The sequence below is a fragment of the Ranitomeya imitator genome, chromosome 4 (assembly GCF_032444005.1).
Source record: "Ranitomeya imitator isolate aRanImi1 chromosome 4, aRanImi1.pri, whole genome shotgun sequence".
In the NCBI taxonomy this organism is placed as follows: domain Eukaryota; kingdom Metazoa; phylum Chordata; class Amphibia; order Anura; family Dendrobatidae; genus Ranitomeya; species Ranitomeya imitator.
The window spans coordinates 568,899,444-568,918,490 of record NC_091285.1 but is presented as its reverse complement, the minus strand read 5'-3'; the positions used below and the strand labels follow the sequence as shown (position 1 = coordinate 568,918,490).

Genomic DNA, 19,047 nt, shown 5'->3' with positions numbered 1-19,047 from the left:
GATTGGCCGCGCGGCCGCCCATGTGACCGCTCGCGCGACCGATCACAAGCCGCGACGTCACCGAAGGTCCTGGAAGGGCTGATTCTTAGGAAGGAAGGCTGCCGGAAAGAAGCAGGGCGCGTCCGAGGGTGAGTATATTCCTATTAGGTATATACTCACCCTAGGACGCGCCGGCCAATCACAAGCCGCGACGTCACTGCAAGGTCCTGGAAGGCTGATTCTAAGGAAGGAAGGTTCCCGGTTAGTACCAGGGCGCGTCAGAGGGTAAGTATTGCGATATTTTTTATTTTAATTCTTTATTTTACACTAAAATATGGATTGCAGGGCCTGAAGGAGAGTTTCCGCTCCTTCAGAGCTTGGGAACCATGGAAACCCAATGCACTGCATTGGGTTTCAGGTTTCGGCCGACCCCGATCCCGACTTTTTTATAGGATCGGCCGATTTTCACTCGACCCCACTTTTGAAAAAGTCGGGTTTCGTGAAACCTGACCCGATCCTATAAAAGTAAAGGTCGCTCAACCCTACTCATCAGGTTTTAGGTTGGTTCGTTTGTTGATTTATGTCATATTAACGAAAATGCAAACTGCTTTCTGATGGGCTCCTCTCCTATACCTCTTGGTCTTACCAAATAATGTTCACGCAGGAGCCAACTTTGAGAAGTCAGGACTGTCCAATGCTGCGAGTAGTTAGGAGCTGCTACATTCCCCTGTTATTTCCTGATTATATAGACTAGATAAGCTTTGCCATCCCCGTTTCTTTTATGATAAAATGATTTGCCAAAGCAAAACACTATTTCAACCTTGGTGATGTTAGTATTTGTAATAAGAACACTACAGCAGCGTTGTCCCCCGATTCCAGACCTGACACAGAGGAATTGCAGGTCAGGGTTTTTCACAATGCGGATTTGTGTGATTAAACCCAAAACTATCAGAGAATAATTATGTACTTCTGGCCGCAGCAGTAAAATATGACCATGTTTAAAAAAAAAAAAAAAAAAAAAATCTGAAAATTGTCCTGTATGAAGCTCATAATGGTTTACCTAATGCCTTGTTTATGTCTTCAGTGTGCTAGAAATGCTGGGGCGCGCTCCCTCGCTACCTTGTCTCTGAATTGTCAGGACACGGTAGATGAAAGTGAATTGTATTTCTCAAGGAAATAGAAACGATTTGCTGGTCGCCCCCCTATGGGAATCATTAATAAAGGCGATGCCCAGTCCAGGGACTGACAGAGGACTTCATGTGATCCTTGTATTCCTGTTTCTAATATAGGCAGGCACAGAGGTCAGATCCCCTTTCTGCTGTGGCGTACACTTTATTTGCATTTTTGCCCTATTATTGGCAGTTGTATGTTTAGTTTAGGCCACGTAGTTGTAGTCACTAAAGACAATCTCTTGTGGTCCCGGCTATACATCAGGACTGCACATTTGGTCACTTTGCAGCAGGCAGTTTGCATCTGTCCTCTGTATTGAAGATGTTGTAAGGATCACAGCTTTGCTGCAGGGACCTGTACACCAGGGGTGTCAAACTGCATTCCCCGAGGGCCGCAAACCATGCGTGTTTTCAAGATTTCCTTAGCTTTGCACAAGGTGCTGCAATCATTATGTGTGTAGGTGATTAAATTATCACCTGTGCAGTACAAGAAAAATCCTGAAAACATGACCTGGTTGCAGCCCTCGAGGAATGCAGTTTGACACCCCTGCTGTACAGTATTCTGGAGTCTGTTTTTACAGGGAGATTTGGAAAGTTTGCGTTAAAAGTTACATTTTATCTTCCATGTTTCGGGGGCATGACAACCCATTACAGTCTCTCAGAGATGGCAAGACCTCATTTTTTACTACATTCACCTCATATTTCATATACTCGTACATAAAGGAGATGAAAGAAAATTTTTAATCTCTTCCAATAAATTTGAGCTGCTTGTGATCGAAGAGGGAGCTAGAAGAGCAGCCATTTAGTAGTCTGGCTTTGGGACCCAAATTGACAGCAGGGCTGTGGAGTCGGTAAGCCAAACCACCCACTCTGACTCCCACTCCTCAATTTCCCTGACTGCTGACTTCACGACTCCAACTCCACAGCACTGGTCACTACTGAGCTGGAACATAAAGTGCAGCACAGATTCGTCTCGCCTACAACCCCACAGCACTGGTCACTACTGAGCATGTACATAATGTGCAGCACAGATTCATCTCATCTACGACCCCACAGCACTGGTCACTACTGAGCATGTACATAAAGTGCAGCACAGATTCATCTCATCTCATCTACAACCCCACAGCACTGGTCACTACTGAGCATGTACATAATGTGCAGCACAGATTCATCTAATCTACGACCCCACAGCACTGGTCACTGCTGAGCATGTACATATATCAAAAATAGGAGAAAAAGGAGCATACCGTGGACAATATATATAATATTAAGTCTTTATTAGTACATAAAAAACATTAAAAGATGTAATCAGTAATAAATCACAGTATATACATTCCAATGAACAGCAAAAAGGAGGACAGTTACTCCAAATGACCCCTAAAAAATGCTGCAGGGGGAATTCCACATATAGTGGGTAAAATACACCATGTGCTCCCCAGCAGCGCTGTAAAGGCACGGCAGGACCAGGATAGAGCAGGATAATCAGTCTATCTGCAATAGAGCAGAGCCCACGTGGGCTGCATGTGCATAATGATAAAGTAATAGCGCCCTACCAACATGGACTCACCAGAATAAGTGCAAAGGGGTGCAGAGGAGTAACCAGCCAGGAGTAGAGACTGGTTACTCCTCTGCACCCCTTTGCACTTATTCTGGTGAGTCCATGTTGATAGGGCACTATTACTTTATCATTATGCACATGCAGCCCACGTGGGCTCTGCTCTATTGCAGATAGACTGATTATCCTGCTCTATCCTGGTCCTGCCGTGCCTTTACAGCGCTGCTGGGGAGCACATGGTGTATTTTACCCACTATATGTGGAATTCCCCCTGCAGCATTTTTTAGGGGTCATTTGGAGTAACTGTCCTCCTTTTTGCTGTTCATTGGAATGTATATACTGTGATTTATTACTGATTACATCTTTTAATGTTTTTTATGTACTAATAAAGACTTAATATTATATATATTGTCCACGGTATGCTCCTTTTTCTCCTATTTTTGATATATGCTATGTGGAGCGGACTATTTTGTCGGGGGGGGGGGGGGGTGTACTAATTTAGTACTCCCGGACCCAGACTATCACAATAGCTATGGGATTTTGTATATTACTGAGCATGTACATAATGTGCAGCACAGATTCATCTCATCTACGACCCCACAGCCCTGGTCACTACTGAGCAATGTACATAAAGTGCAGCACAGATTCATCTCCTCTATGACCCCACAGCCCTGGTCACTACTGAGCATAAAGACGTATTTCAATGTACCGAAATTAGGTGATAGGTGAGAAATTGGTGCACATCCCACCACTGTAATACCTTCCCGGAGCCAGAACGGGTGACTTACCACCAAGGCCAGGCTTGAATGGATAGGCCAGCCATGCATGCACCATTCTGCTTCTTGTCTATAGAACTGCTGATGACAGGTGTGCCGGTGTGTTCTCCTCAGAGAATTTATTGGTAGTGGAATTGTCCTTCCCTGAAGCTGCACAATGAACTCCTCAGGGAAAGATCCAGCGCAGGGACATCTGCATTTCTGGTGTCACATGTTACCGTACAGATCCGCTCAGAGTACGGTACATTTCATCATTCTCCACTGTGCTGACTACATTTTTATATGTCCGCGTGTACATCAGCGTCATGCCTGCTGAGAGCACAGCTCCTCATGAGATATTGTTTACGATACTGCAAATAAAATAACCATTTCTTCCGTGAAGGAAAAAAATACAACAACTTGTGTATGATTTGTATATGAGCTGGGGGGGGGGGGAATAAAATATACAGAGTTTCTGTGCAAACCGAAGCTGTAGCTATTTGCTTACTGCATCGTCGGGTCAGTCAGCCACAAAAGCATCAGGTCATTTCAGTTTTTTCACTCTATGAGAAATAATTTCACAAAATAGGAGCAAACAAACCCACCCTGAGCGCCAGGAGAGGTGCAGGTATCGGCACATGTGTAGACAGAAGATGGCCGCAGTGTCTCAGGAAGTCCAATCATTATCGGAACTTTTGTTTTCTTCTGTTTGATAAAGCACCATTCCAGTATTGTGGTTTTTTTTTTCAGTTCTGGAGTGGCGCTAAGCCCCCTGCCCCTCGTCATATACTTGTCACTCCTGGCACTTTAACCCCCTAAATGCTCCTGCATTGCAATGCATTATAACAGCAATCAGACTGCAAAAAGTGAACGTTTCATAGTGGGACTGAGTAAAAAAAAGATTGTTAAAATATATATTTTTTTTTAAACCACAAAATAGTAATTTATTTATATATATAAATGTGATCCCCAATGTTATGTCAAATGTTCCTAACATAAGCTTAAAATCAAACGATTTCCCACATAAAATGGCTCCCAGCCCCCCAAAGGAAATTCGGCAAATTATGTGCACCCAAATCCAAATGCCCCCTCCCTTCTGGGCCCCAGTGTGCCTAAACCACATTTAGTGTCCACGTTTGGTATTTCTGTAGCTATGACAGCCCTCCTAATTTACAAATGCACGTCTCCGGAAGCATGAGTTTGGCACTACAATGTACTGGGCACTACAACGTCAATTTTCACTCGGCAACATGCACTGCTATTGTTTCTGGAAAACACCCATGGAGTCAAAATCATCACTACACTTGTAGATAAATTCCCAAAGGGGTTTAATTTCCAAAATAGGGTCACTTGCGGCGGATTTTGCTTTTCTAGCACTTAGGGGATCTGTATATGGACTCCACAAACTATTATAAGGAAATCTCTCCAGGAGGTAAATAGCGCTCAGTCTCCCGAGTCGAATGGCCAAGTAGTACTGTACAGCCACAAATGGGGTATGTCTACATTCAGCAGGAATTGTGTGACAAATTTGGGTGCTATTTTTGCCCATTTCTCCTTGTGAAAATGTAAAATCCGGGGCTAAAACTAAATTTTGGTAGTAAAAATGTAATTCCTTTTACTTCACTGCCCAATGGTATACAATTCTGTGCCACACCTGTGGTGTCAATATGATCACTACACCAATAGATTAGTTCAATGAAAAGTGCAATTTGTAAAATGGGGACACTTATGAGGGTTCTGCTGTTCTGGCATCTTAGGGGCTCTGCCTATGTGAAGTGGCACACTCAAACCAGTGCCGCAAAAATATATATTTTTTTATTTTCACAGCTCTGTGTTATAAACTTCTGTTAAGCACCTGGCAGTAATGCTCTCCACTCATCTCGATAAGTTCTTGCAAAATTTTGCTTTTCCGTGCGGTTGCCACACATGTCGAATCGACGCATGCGGATGCATCCGCATACAACGCAGGTCCCTGCGTACCCAATGTTAAAGATAGGCACGCAGGATGCATACAGAAGTAGGCGGAGCTTAAGGGAGGAAGTACGCAGCCCTCCTGAACGCAAATGTGAACCCGGCCTATGGAGGATAAGCAGGAGTTTCTGTCCTCTTTGAGGGCTTTTTTAAAAGAGGACATACATAATATGCTTAGAGAGCTGGAAGGAGAAATCTCAGCTCTGGGAGAGTGCACCTCTCATTAAGAGAGTAAAATGGCTGAATATGCCACTTCTTTCAATGCACTCACTAGTCGACGAAAATGAAGCCTTAGGCCGGGATCACACATGCGAGAAACACGTCCGTGTCTCGCATGTGAAATCCAAGCTCTGGCGCCGGCACTCCAGAACGGAGCGTGCAGCTCCATGTGTTGCTATGCAGCCGCACGCTCCGCTCTGGAGTGCCGGTGCCAGAGCTTGGATTTCACATGCGAGACACGGACGTGTTTCTCGCATGTGTGATCCCGGCCTTAAAGGAAGAATTGGCTCATGTCAGTGATAAAACATACAACTTGGAGGATAGATCGCGCAGGAATAACGTTCGGGTGAGAGGGATCCCTGAGGAGGTCTTGGATAAGGATTTGCCTGCTTTACTGCATAACTTTTTAAAGGCTGCTCTCCCTGAAATGTATGAATGTGCAGCTAAATGGAAGGGGGTATCTCTCCCCACCATGAGAGAAGTGGTGCACAAAATCAATATACATTGTCATTATGAAGAAACTCTGGCACACTCGTCAGTTACCAAGAAAAAGGTTGATCGAATATGGGAACCGTGGTGAGAGGTCTGCCCCTTTGCATTGAAGATATATCTTTTCATATGCTTTTTCATGCAAGTGTCTATATGTTTTCTGTTTTATACATTATGTCAATCTATGAGTACGCGCATTTACGCTTATGTTTCCCTTGTTTAAGCCCCCTACGTTGGGGGTGTTGTTGCTTATATGTTTTCTTTTTTGAAAATATACAATTAAAATTTATTGAAGTAAAAAAAAAACGAAACACAATTGGGGAGACCCTATTTGGATAATTTCTGTGATTCTTCTGCAGGCCACATATGAATGGCTGTCTATCAACAGGTGCATTTCTCCAACTCTTCGTTTCTAAAGATCCTTTTCGTCTCCCGAAAAGGATTGATCACCTCTCCTGACCTGCATTTTGGTCAATAATTATAGTCTACATGTAATTAGTCTGGGATATCTTTTCTACATTGTGTCATTCCTCCTAAATATTTATGAATAAATTGGCAAACCAATGTTACCAAATCTCTAACCTCATAGCTGTTACCTCAGCTTCAGCAAGGCTGGTTAATAGACGGGTCCACATGCATTTTTTTAACCCCTTTCTGACCTCGGACGGAATAGTACATCTAAGGTCAGCATCAAAGCCGGGACATGTCAGCTGTTTCATGTGCCTGCAATAGGCGCGTGCGGAATCACGTTCCGCCCGCACCTATTAACTAGTTAAATGCCACTGTCAAACTCTGACAGCGGCACTTAACAAGCGCAAATGCGCGCACCGGTGAACCCCGTCACATGATCGGGGGTCATCGGTGTGTTGGCATAATAACCAGAGGTCTCTTGCAGACCTAATTTGTGTTAGGAGCCATCATTTCTGACCCACTCCCATGACCTAAACAGAATTACAGGCATATATGATGCTGTTTGGTAGGATCACTAACCCTGCGATCAGGCTGGGAATTCTAGCTGCAATTCTTGATTTTTAACTTCCTTAAATCCCATGGATACTGACCCTTTCGGAGTAGCCCAGTTTTCTAGAAAAATATTTACTGAAATTTTGTATGTTGGTGCGAAGAGTTAAATATATATTTTTTTTTTACAGGGATGTTTTTCACTTACCGTATACATCTGGCACCATATATAAAACCATATTACATATCAGGGTGTATAATAAAACATGACTGCCATTGCAATTGGCGCTCCGGGTCTGAAGGAAGCTCGCACCGTTGGAAAGACGACACAGTCCAGGATGGAGTGCACAATAAAAGCCATTATATTTACTTCAGTGAATGCAGGATACAAATATTGTACAATCTCTATTCTCTTTATAACCATTCAACAAAAGTCACAAATATATCCATTATGTATAATAAAGATAAAATAACACACCCATGAAGTCAATTCTCACAAGTTCAATATTTTAATTCCCTTTACCCTAAAGTGACTGCGACAAAGTCCAGCTTCTGTCGCCATTTATATTATAGCCTGCAAACCGCCGACAATGAATTGGTGACAATATTTATTAATGCAAACAGATCACGGTCGCGGTTCATAAAGGTTTGCTTTGTGATCTACATAAGGAATCTGGATGGCATTGAATGGTTTCCCAGCCGCTGTAAATTGGTAAAAACATTAAAAGTTCCATGTTTACTATGTATTTCTTGTGTGCAGATATGGGACGTGTCAAAAAGAACGCGGCGATGGATTAGACGGAAATGTCACATTCTCTCTTCTATTAAACCACGAGTAGCCTGTACGAAATATTGTTACTGTTGGCAATCCAAAGTCATCCAGCTATTGTACAACCATTAACGTAATATAACAGTAAGTAAAATATGACAAGACTAGAAATGGTCTGGGGAAAGTGGAAGAACGACTCTGGATGCATTGATGCCGGACCAGTTATGTCAGCATCACATAGGGATAATATGGCTGCAGATTAAAGGCCACATTCACACGGTCAGTATTTTGGTCAGTATTTTACATCAGTATTTGTAAGCCAAAATCAGGAGTGGAACAATCAGAGGAAAAGTATAATAGAAACATATGCACCACTCCTGCATTTATCACCCACTCCTGGTATTGGCTTACACATATTGATGTAGAATACTAGCCTGAGGCGACCGGTCACACTGAAGAGCTGGGGAGAATGACTCGCTGCAGCGAGAGCGGCCCATGAACTGCGCTGACCTCAGCGAGATCAGCACAGCTCACCATGAGAAATCAAGCTGCAGCGAGTCATTCTCCCCAGCATGAGCAGCCACCTCAGGCCACCATTCATGCTGATGAGCAAATGTCGCACAGATCGATTACGGTGGGGGACACTCTGGATTCTTTCAACCTCAGACAGGTGAGGGATAGCTTTGTTTTTTGTTTGTTTACAGGGGGCAATGGCTTCAGGGAATTATGTGTTAACGTGAGTATAATGTGATTTTTAAATTTCATTCTTAAATTCATACTCTATGTAAGACAGTGGGAGCTGAATACAGCTCTCAACATTGTCTCATGATCACAGGCAGAGTAAGGGACGATGATGAGAGTTGTCTTCAGCATCCGGCACCGGGAATCAGCGAGAACAGTACCACCGATTCCTAGGCACCGTTACGTGTCACACGGTTAAAAATGGACATGTAAGCGTGTTTTGCCCATGGACACACAGTCCATGGAAACACACTGACATTCACTTGAGTGAGTCTTTGTGTGTGTCACCACACGTATCTGAGACACTGACATGTGAAGGAGGCCTAACAGCCATCTTACGCTGACCTTAAAAGATTTTAATCAGGAATTGTGTAAAGACCTGTGTATCATCAACACCAATATTTTAGAATAAAGTGACAATTCCCTGCATTTTAATATATATTCAAAGTTCTAACAGCTGTACAAAATCACTTTTTCTTTTAATGGAAGGCTAATAATGCACTGTTGCCAATAATTGCCATTTAAATGGTACAATGTGTAAAATAACTCCTGCATGTGCCTAAGACGCTCTGTCCCTTTCCATCAGGCCTGACGCTGGCTGCGCTATAGATATTGGAACACTGAACAGAGGGAGTAAAGTAACATGACTGAGGGTTACATTACACAGAAGGTAGAAGGCTACGTTCAGTATTTGGTCAGTATTTCACATCAGTATTTATAAGCCAAAACCAGGGGTGGGTGATAAATGCAGAAGTGTTGTCGTGTTTCAATTATACTTTTCCTCTGATTGTTCCACGCCTGATTCTGGCTGACAAATACTGAACGTGTGACTGTAGCCTTTATCTGCATTTAGGACCTATGGTCTCCCCTGGGTTTGAATGGACGCAGTCAACACAAAATGCTGAGAGGTTTTTAATTTTATGACTATTTGTAAACTTGCTTCATTTAGAGCTTGAGATGCATTGGAACAATACAAAGACTTGTATAATGCTTGTATTAAAGAGGTATGCATTCTACAGCCCTTTGTTTTGTTCTAACTACCCATGTTTAATGCTTAAACTGCTGTAACATATTAAATGTGGTAATATTCACCTTACTGATCCCCTATTGGTCTTTGTTCTGCTCCAATAAAAACGTGACCACTGCAGCCAATCACTGGCGACAGTAGTGATGTCAGTTATACAAAGGTCACTGCTCTTGCCAGTAATTGGCTGCAATGGTCACATGTCAATGACAGCGCGTCATCCCAAGCAGGTGGAAATGGTAGTAGTGGGGGATCAGTGAGGAGAGTATCACTCCTTTTAGGATTTCATTCTACAGGGTGGGCCATTTATAAGGATACACCTGGATGGGCCATTTATAAAGTTGGATCCAAAATGTCCGACTACAAAATGGCCACCATGGTCACCACCCATCTTGAAAAGTTTTCCCCCTCCCACATACTAATGTGCCACAAACAGGAAGCTGATATCACCAACCATTCCCATTTCATTTAGGTGTATCCATATACATGGCCCACCCTGTATTTTTCCCATGTAATCACGGTAGGAAGGATGAGCTTTCCAATATACACAAATATCTAACATAGATCAAACTTTATACCTATGCCCAGCTTTGGTAGCCAACAATTAGCATGCTGGCTCCAAAATGTATACAACTTTCTCATGGCATTTACTGAGGTGTTTATACAACTGACCAAATGATGAGACTTGTAGTTCCACAACAGCTGGAGAACAATGGGTACAAGATTGATATGGAAATATTTAAAGCAGTTTTCCACTTTCAATAAACTTTTGCGCATATACTTCGTTGCAGTAAAAAAAAAAAGAAGAAAAAAAATAATCAAACTTTGCTTTATTTACCCTCCCTGGGTCCAGCACGGCGTCTCCACTGCTGCCATGCTCTGTTTGGCTGTAGCGCTATCGACAGTGTCACTGCTACAGTTAGTTGCTGAGCTCAGGGGCTCCGACCATCTATATTAGCTGAATCACTGCACTCAGTGATTGCCTGCAGTGTGATTAATGTCACATCACCACTGCAGCCAATCAACCGAGATTGTTGCTGGACCCAGAAAAGGTGAGAAATACCATATATACTCGAGTATAAGCCGAGATTTTCAGCCCAAAAAAAATGGGCTGAAAGTGCCCCTCTCAACTTATACTCGAGTCATAGAAGGTGGGGGTGGGATTGGGTCGGCGGGTGAGGTGGAGCGACGCCTGTCAAATACTCACCTGCTCCCAGCACTCCTGACGCAGTCCCAGCATGTCCCACGGTCTTCGGGCACGGCAGCTTCTTCCCCTGTTCAGCGGTCACTGGTACTGCTTATTAAAGTTATGAATATGGACTCCACTCCCATAGGGGTGGAGCCGCATATTCATTACTGTAATGAGCGGTGCCACTTGACCGCTCACTACAGGAAGAAGCTGCCGCTCCCGGAGATGTGGGACATGTGGGGACCGCATCAGGAGCGCTGGGAGCAGGTGAGTATGTCATATTCACCTTTCCGCGTTCTACCGCGTCGTCTGCACTGACTGTTCAGGTCAGAGGGCGCAATGACGTATTAGTGTGCGCACCGCCCTCTGCCTGAACAGTCAGTGTGGAGAGACGGGACACTGAGGAGCAGCGGGCAGCGGCGAGAGGTATGTGATTTTTTATTTTTTTTGTGCAGCAGCAGCATTACATGTGGCTATATGGAGCGTCTATGGGGCCATAAAGAACTGCATGGAGCATTATATGGAGCATTATATGGGGCCATAAAGAACTGCATGGAGCATTATATGGAGCATCTAAGGGGCCATAACTGCATGGAGCATTATATGGAGCATCTATGGGGCCATAAAGAACTGCATGGAGCATTATATGGAGCATCTATGGGGCCATAAAGAACTGCATGGAGCATTATATGGAGCATCTATGGGGCCATAAAGAACTGCATGGAGCATTATATGGGGCATCTATGGGGCCATAATAAACTGCATGGAGCATTATATGGAGCATTACATGGGGTCATAAAGAACTGAATGGAGCATTATATGGGGCATATTTGTATATGGAGCATCTTATGGGGCCATAATGAACTGTATGGAGCATTATATGGGGCTCCTGATTCAATATGGATATTCAAAAACACAACCTACTGATGTCTCAATTAATTTTACTTTTATAGGTATCTATTTTTATTTTTGACATTTACCGGTAGCTGCTGCATTTTCCACCCTAGGCTTACACTCGAGTCAATGAGTTTTCCCAGTTTTTTGTTGCAAAATTAGGGGGGTCGGCTTATACTCGGGTCGGCTTATACTTGAGTATATACGGTAGATTATTTTTACAAGTAACTGAACATATAGGCAAAAGTTTGTTGAAAGGGGGATGAGCCCTTTCACACTGTAAGGGGATAGCAGAGAATGTCATAAATCATTAGAATACTCTATTGACAGACTGTACACACGGACTTTCTGTGGAACAATAAACAAACAAGGTAGAGGTGTTTGAGAACTGACCGTCAGATTTTTTAAGACATGCAATTCAGGCTCTATTCACACCATGTTTAAAGGGAATTTGTCAACAGGGTTTTGCTGAGTAACTGCAAAACACAGCTCATTAAGTAACATCAATGGAATCAGGGTCTCTGTCCCTACATTGTGGTGCTGATAGATAGCCCTAGGGCTGCATGAGCGAGAGTGCGTGTAATATATATTATATACACACATTCCACGCACATTAATCATACACACCTACAGCTTTTTGATTGCATGAGCTACGCTTACGGATAAACGTATACCAAATATACATTGTGTTTTTTGTTTTTTTTTGTGCGAGACATGTACAATTGTTTGGCTGCATACTTTTGGAGAATATGTTCTGCTCTCTCCAATCATGCTCACCATACTCCATGCCTGAATTTAATGTGAACAGAGCCTTACTGCCCAGAATATTCCAATTGATGGAAATGTACAGGAACAAGTCACCTCACTATTGTATATAAATTCAGCGTTGCAATGAACTCGCTCGTTTCAAAGTCCTACCAGTGAATGTAAAATAATGTGAATATCCCAGATGTGATGCTGCCCATCATATTATACTGGATACAGTGCATGAAGTTCTTGACATAAAATACAAAGCTTTCACGTAAATACGGTTTGATCTCTGGCCCATAAAAGCAGCTCATCGGCGAGTAGGTCACTGCTCGAAACGGCGCGGTGAAATAGGAATCATCTGCATAGGACAAGAATACAGTCAGCTCAGCCATTTTCTTAAGGCACACAAGATAACAGACAGTAAAGGGGGAAAAGTCTCACTGTGTATAATTGCACTCACAAGAAGAGTAAGGAGTCCATCACGTAACAGCCCTGTACAAATGCTTCATCTCCATCACCCGTCATTGTCGGACACTTTAGATACAGCAATGTGGCAAATCATCATCATGTACCCTGTGGTGTGGCACTGTCAGAACATAGGGAGGGTGGAAAGATGGATTAAGATCGGGGTCCATTCTCTAGCCAATCAGACAAGTAGCGTCATTTCCAATCCATTAGTGATGAGCGAGCATGCTTGGGTGCGAAGAGTGTCTTCTGCGTGCTAAGAGTTCCCGCGGCTGCATGTCTCGCTGCTGTTAGGCAATCCCTGCATGTGTTGCGGTTGTTGAACATCTGCAAGGCATGAAGCCGTGGGGGCTCCAATATATTCTTCGAGCACCCCGAAGACACTTTGATAGCACCTGAGCATGCTCGCTCATCTCTAGTAGCTAGCAGTTACACTGATGAGGCAATAATCACATATTACGCCTTCTAGAACGCTGCCTGGCAGAAAGCACAGCAGCAGATTCTGCAGTTTGCAGTTCCTGTACAGCAGGGAATCCCTATGGTTCCAGTCCACATAGATGTGTCTACATGATGCGTCTATGAGGCTTGCAAGAAAAAACGCCTATGTAAGGGTATGTGCACTGCTTCTTTTTGAGGTGGATTAAGCCAGACATCCGCCTACAAAAATGCTATAAAAAAAAACCCATCCTTGAAAGAATGAACATATACATTGCAATGTCTAAACTACTTGCTGTTTATATGTCCCATCTCTTTGATCTTCTTTAAACATCTTCACACTCTGAAATCCATGAAGCATCTTAAATGAGCCAACTTTAACATTCCTTGGGTGGCTTAGGGTACCGTCTCACAGTGGCACTTTGGTCGCTACGACGGCACGATCCGTGACGTTCCAGCGATATACTTACGATCTCGCTGTGTCTGACACGCTCCTGCGATCAGGGACCCCGCTGAGAATCGTACGTCATAGCAGATCGTTTGAAACTTTCTTTCGTCGTCAAGTGTCCCGCTGTGGCGGCATGATCGCATCGTGTAACAAAGGTGTGCACGATATTCTCCACCTCCTCTGCTGATTTTACATCGTGCCGTCGTAGCGACCAAAGTGCCAATGTGAGACGGTACCTTTACACTTGGGATAATTTCTATGTAAAAAAGAAAAAAAACTGAAAAGACAAAAAGATTGGGACAAATGAAGCTGGAAAGACTAAGCTGGCATTAACAAGGCGCCATGTGCACATTCCCTAATACAGCACATGCACCATGAGATGAGATGTTCTCCTGTATTTGTGCGGAATCCCTGAGTATACAACCTGTATGTGACTCCATAGAAAAATGGAAGGCACATTGCGCACTGAGTTACGAATCAGAAAAATCCATAGTATGATCATTTCAGATAGTGACGGCCAACCCAGTGATCTCTCCTGACTCCCCCATACATGGGAACACCCGGCTTAGCAGAGTATATTCTGTACGGGTACAGCATTGGAAGAATCATATGAAAACAGCTTATCTGCCAAGAGAACAAAAGGATTGGGTGATTGCATTCCAACTGCTTGATCCTTCTCGCCCCCAACATAATCTGCTTGAGAAGAGTCGAGAGGTGCCCATAGGGTGCTCTCACATTGCTTTCAGGCACCCGTTCGTTTGACCCGTTAGGGCTTGTGTCCGAACCTCCCGCAAAATGGGATTTGATTGCATGTGCCGACGGCAACACAGATTATAATGGTGTTGAGAGAGGTAACTTGTGCTCTGTCATGCATCACCTTTGGGTGTGAAGGAGGACACTCCGATGTAGTAGACTACGTCTGGGTGTCAGTCTCCAGTAGACATATACGTCTGAAGATGATGCACGACATGGCACATGTTCTCTCTGTCGGCACCATCATAGTCTATAGCCCCGTAGACATCATATGCGTGAATCCCATTTTGCTGGAGGTTTGGATACAAACCCTGATGGGAACAACAATGAACGGGTGCTGAACGCAATGTGAAAGTATGGATGGGGGAATTTAGAGAACAACGAAGCCTTTAGTATGTTGAATGGATATTTGTTTTTTTCATCACGTTTTAGGATAGTGACATGTAGCCAATATATTGTAACCAAAAAACGAGGTTTCCAAATGATTGTTTGGCAACTTCTATATGGCAGTAACTTGGTTAGTATTTTGCATCAGTGTTTTTAAGCCTAAACCAAGATGGGGTCCAAAATACAGAAGAAATGCAAATATTTCCTTTACATTTTCTCTCTGTAGGTTCAACTTCTGATTTTGACAAATATACAAAATAAATTAAAAATATTTAAAAAAAATAACTAAATCTTTCATACATAACATCTCCAGACTCCTACCGGTCTGTTTGTAATTAAGAAGATGAATATACTATAATATGTATAGCATTCTTTGTAGGTGAGAAAACGTGCAAAACCGGCAGTGAATCAAATACTCATTTTCCCCACTGTAAATACAGTATATTACGTATGAAAGATTTAGTTACGCTTTAAAACCACTTTCACACCCAGTACTTTGGTTAACGGACATTATCAATCAATTAAAAACTACATCTCAGCCAAACAGTGGTGGATCCACGTCCTACTACTAGTATCAGCTGCGTCTCATCTACGGGTCATTAGACACTTGGTGTAAGGGCAGTGCACACATTACACTACTCTGTCGGCTTTACCACCAGTGCCGGTATGTGCACATGGCGCCTTTTAGATGCCTTTTGCTATAGGAATACGCTGTAGAAAAATGGCGGCAGTGTTTTCCCTAACGTGCCTCCTTTGATGTCATTATTGCGGCGGCTGTGCCACAGTCTTTTTTTTTCTCTTTTTCATTTATAAGATTGTGGCGGCTTCCAAGAAGCAGTCACAAGAATAGATCAGTCACAAGCATGAAGAGGTTAAAGTAGTAACAAAAAGAGGAAACTTTTGCCCAGCAAATCGTTGTGCATGTGTTCTTTGCTTTTGTCATTTTATCTTTTGCGCTTTTTCAGGCAGTTCCTGAATGCGTGTCATGTGCACGTACTCTAAAATCATCAAAACACTTTGAACAGTTGGAAAAGTAGGATTTTTGTCACTTTGCACGCCAAAACCGGCCAGATTCATCAAAGTGTGTGGAGCATGGGCAGGACAAGGAATGGCGACTCCCTCCCGCCAAATTCGTGATAAGTTACACCACTGTAGTAGTGTACCTTACTCCAATCCCTGACTGGAGTATCATTTCTGGCGAGGTGCACGTCACCAAGAAGTGCACATGCCTCTTAATGGATTTGGCGCCTCTCACCCCACCACGCTACTTCAGGAGGAGTGTACGACACTAGTCTTAACAAGTCGGCCTCGTAGACTTTTTCACACTTTCTTTATGGATGGGATAAAAATACATCCAAAGACTACAAACAAAATGTATAAAGAGAATAACATAGAAGTAATAACATACATTTTAGGTTTAACTGTAGGTCATTGCTTCAGGGAAAAATCACTACCGAGACATTTCTTTATCCAAGCATTTTCTAGGGCCGATCTGTGGAAAGCTCAGTAACAGCCCTACGGGCACACTTGTGGCTTTTTACCAAATGACTTTGCACAAGACAACAATTACAGTGGATTTATGGTTTTTTTTTGTTTGTTTTTTTTTGAAGAGGGGGAAATGTTCGATCAGTATTTTACATCAGTATTTATTTGTAAGCCAAAATCAGGAGTGGAAAAGTATAATAGAAACATATGCACCACTTCTGTATTTATCCTGGTTTTGGCTTACAAATACTGATGTAAAATACTGACCAAATACTGAATGTGTGAATGTGGCCTTAAACTAATAGTAACCACTAGCATAAATATTCCAATACATTTTGAAATATTTTATAGGACTTTAACTCTATTTGGGGCCCATTCCAACCTATAAAATTGGAGAATTACTGTGAAGAGGATGCTCCCATGACATTGCTTAATAAGGCATGTTTAGATTTTTACACCATTTTTGATGTCCATTTGCCACATTGCTGCTTTCATCAGTGAACCGATTTCGATTAGAAAAATAGATAACAAACCACGCCACTGTGAATAGCACAAAAACAAAATCTCAGACAACTCTCAGAAAAGACAGGAGTTGTGCGGTAACAGTACTAGCAATTAATACCCAAAGGGGAATACAGCATATCTGACAAAATTGTACATTACACACTGAATACTCTTCTACTAGAATATTGCCTTTTTCTGTTCAAGTTGGCAGCAGTCCGACTGTGATACATTTCATTTGGTGAACATACAATACATTGGTACTTACACCCTGTGGTGAAATATTTAGGATGCTATATACAAATAACAAGTTTGGCTCAAAGTTTAATTTACACATACAAGTATATATATGTATAGCATGGCTTGTTTCTCTCTCTGTAGTTGTTGCATTATTAATCTTTTTTTTACTTTTAGTTTTACAAATAAAAGCAAAAAAAGGGAAAAAAAAAAAAAAAAAAAAAAAACTATAAAAATCATGAAATAAATGTTTAGAGCTATATAGTCTACAAAAGAAGCTCAAACATACAGCTTTGGTTTATATAAATAATTAATCGCAGAACATGTTCAAAAGTATAGAACTTTATATATAGTCAGTAATTCATTAGGGTATTGGTTTCTTTTTTTTTTTTCCTTAATATAAAATATACACAAGCTAAAATCACTTTATCTATCTTCAAGGTATGAATGTAAAAAGAAATGCTCTGAAACAGATCCAAATCATAACTTAATATATTACTTTTAATGCCTCCTGTAGGCGTATAGATCTTTAAAAAAAAAAAAAAATTCTCATGCTTGCCCCCGATATTTATTTATTCTGTAAGTCACACAATTTAGGTGTAGGACCCCCAATTTTCTCTTCCCTGGTGCATTTGCTTTTTGTGTTGCACGTGCAAAAGTAGATTGTGTGGCTTGAGCCCTTCATGTACTCCTTTTGTGGGGGGATCTAGGCATGGTGTCTGTGGGGGGTAAAACATTGTCATGTACAGTATTGCTTTCTTTAGTTTCCTGCTTTCATTCCTGCTACAAAGCCACGTCATTAACTTATCTGGGCCAAAAAACACTAACTGCATTGTTATTTTTTTCCCTCTGGACCCATTTTAATAAGAGAGTCGGCTGAGGTGGTAAAGGGTCTTACAACACGGCACTGCACTACGGGGAGATGCACCTGACTACCCCCAACCCTGTCTAACACCCCTTTACTACTGCAGTCTCAATGTGGTACGGTACTAGACACACAGAAGGTTTTATTTATTTTTTTTCCTCCAAAAAAGGATTTTTCTTTTGTTTGTTTTCCAAACGCAACGTGCCACATTGCCCGATAAAGTTGTAGGTCTGTGTTCAGTCATTGCAGCAGGTACCTGATTGATTTGTGAGAAACACAAGCGAGCTCACAGAAACACACAAAAGATGGCCCCTTGTGCGTGTGTGACATACTTCTTTCTCTCTATATGTAGATATATAGATTTGCTTATATATAAGGGTTCTGCATCCTCTGGAAAAGTTTTGTGATATGCCGGGGACTCAGCAACAGAAGGGGGAAAGCGATCTCTATGTCACCCAGGCGTCCATTCTCATGCGCTTCATGGAGGGGCTGTCCCTGTCCTCATTATTAGCATTCCGCCCCATACCAACTGGGGAATGGAAATCGTTTCGGACGTCCTCGCGGTCGCTTCCGTCATAGGAGCTGCTAGAGCTGCTTAGGCTGTCCACGGGTGATCGCCCCATTTCTGGACGGCCCTGGTGTTGGTGATGCTGTTGTTGCTGCTGAGTGAACGCAGACGACGTGACTCTGTCACGTGGAGGGGATATTGGCTCTGACTTTATGTTGACATTTTGGTTCGTATTGACGGATAAATTCGAACCCTGAGATAATTGCCCACCGGCCCTGTAGACAGAATATAGAGACTTGTTATATGATGAACCACTGAACAGGCCATCAGCAGAAGAGAGAACCATCGAAATACTATAACATTTATAATATAACCACACGTGATAAAGCAACACTAATAACATCTAAGGAAGCGCTCCACCTAAACTATGTGCCAACAATCTGATCAGTGACAACTGAGATGGGAAATTGCAGGAACAATTTCCAGCATTAGGCTAAAT

At 42.5% G+C, this 19,047-nt stretch overlaps 1 protein-coding gene across 9 annotated transcripts in view; it reads right to left on the bottom strand.

Annotated features, from left to right (window-relative positions):
- Window positions 1–7,436: 7,436 nt before the first annotated feature.
- MEF2A (myocyte enhancer factor 2A) overlaps window positions 7,437–19,047 on the bottom strand; it is a 205,963-nt gene continuing 194,352 nt past the window's right edge. For 8 of the 9 annotated variants that reach the window (XM_069766296.1, XM_069766299.1, XM_069766297.1 and 5 more), the window contains one exon: window positions 7,437–18,823. In XM_069766296.1, the coding sequence (XP_069622397.1) occupies window positions 18,487–18,823 (337 nt within the window). In that variant the 3' untranslated portion in view covers window positions 7,437–18,486. The remainder of the gene's footprint in view (window positions 18,824–19,047) is intronic. The other variant, XR_011320817.1, reaches the window with a different exon arrangement.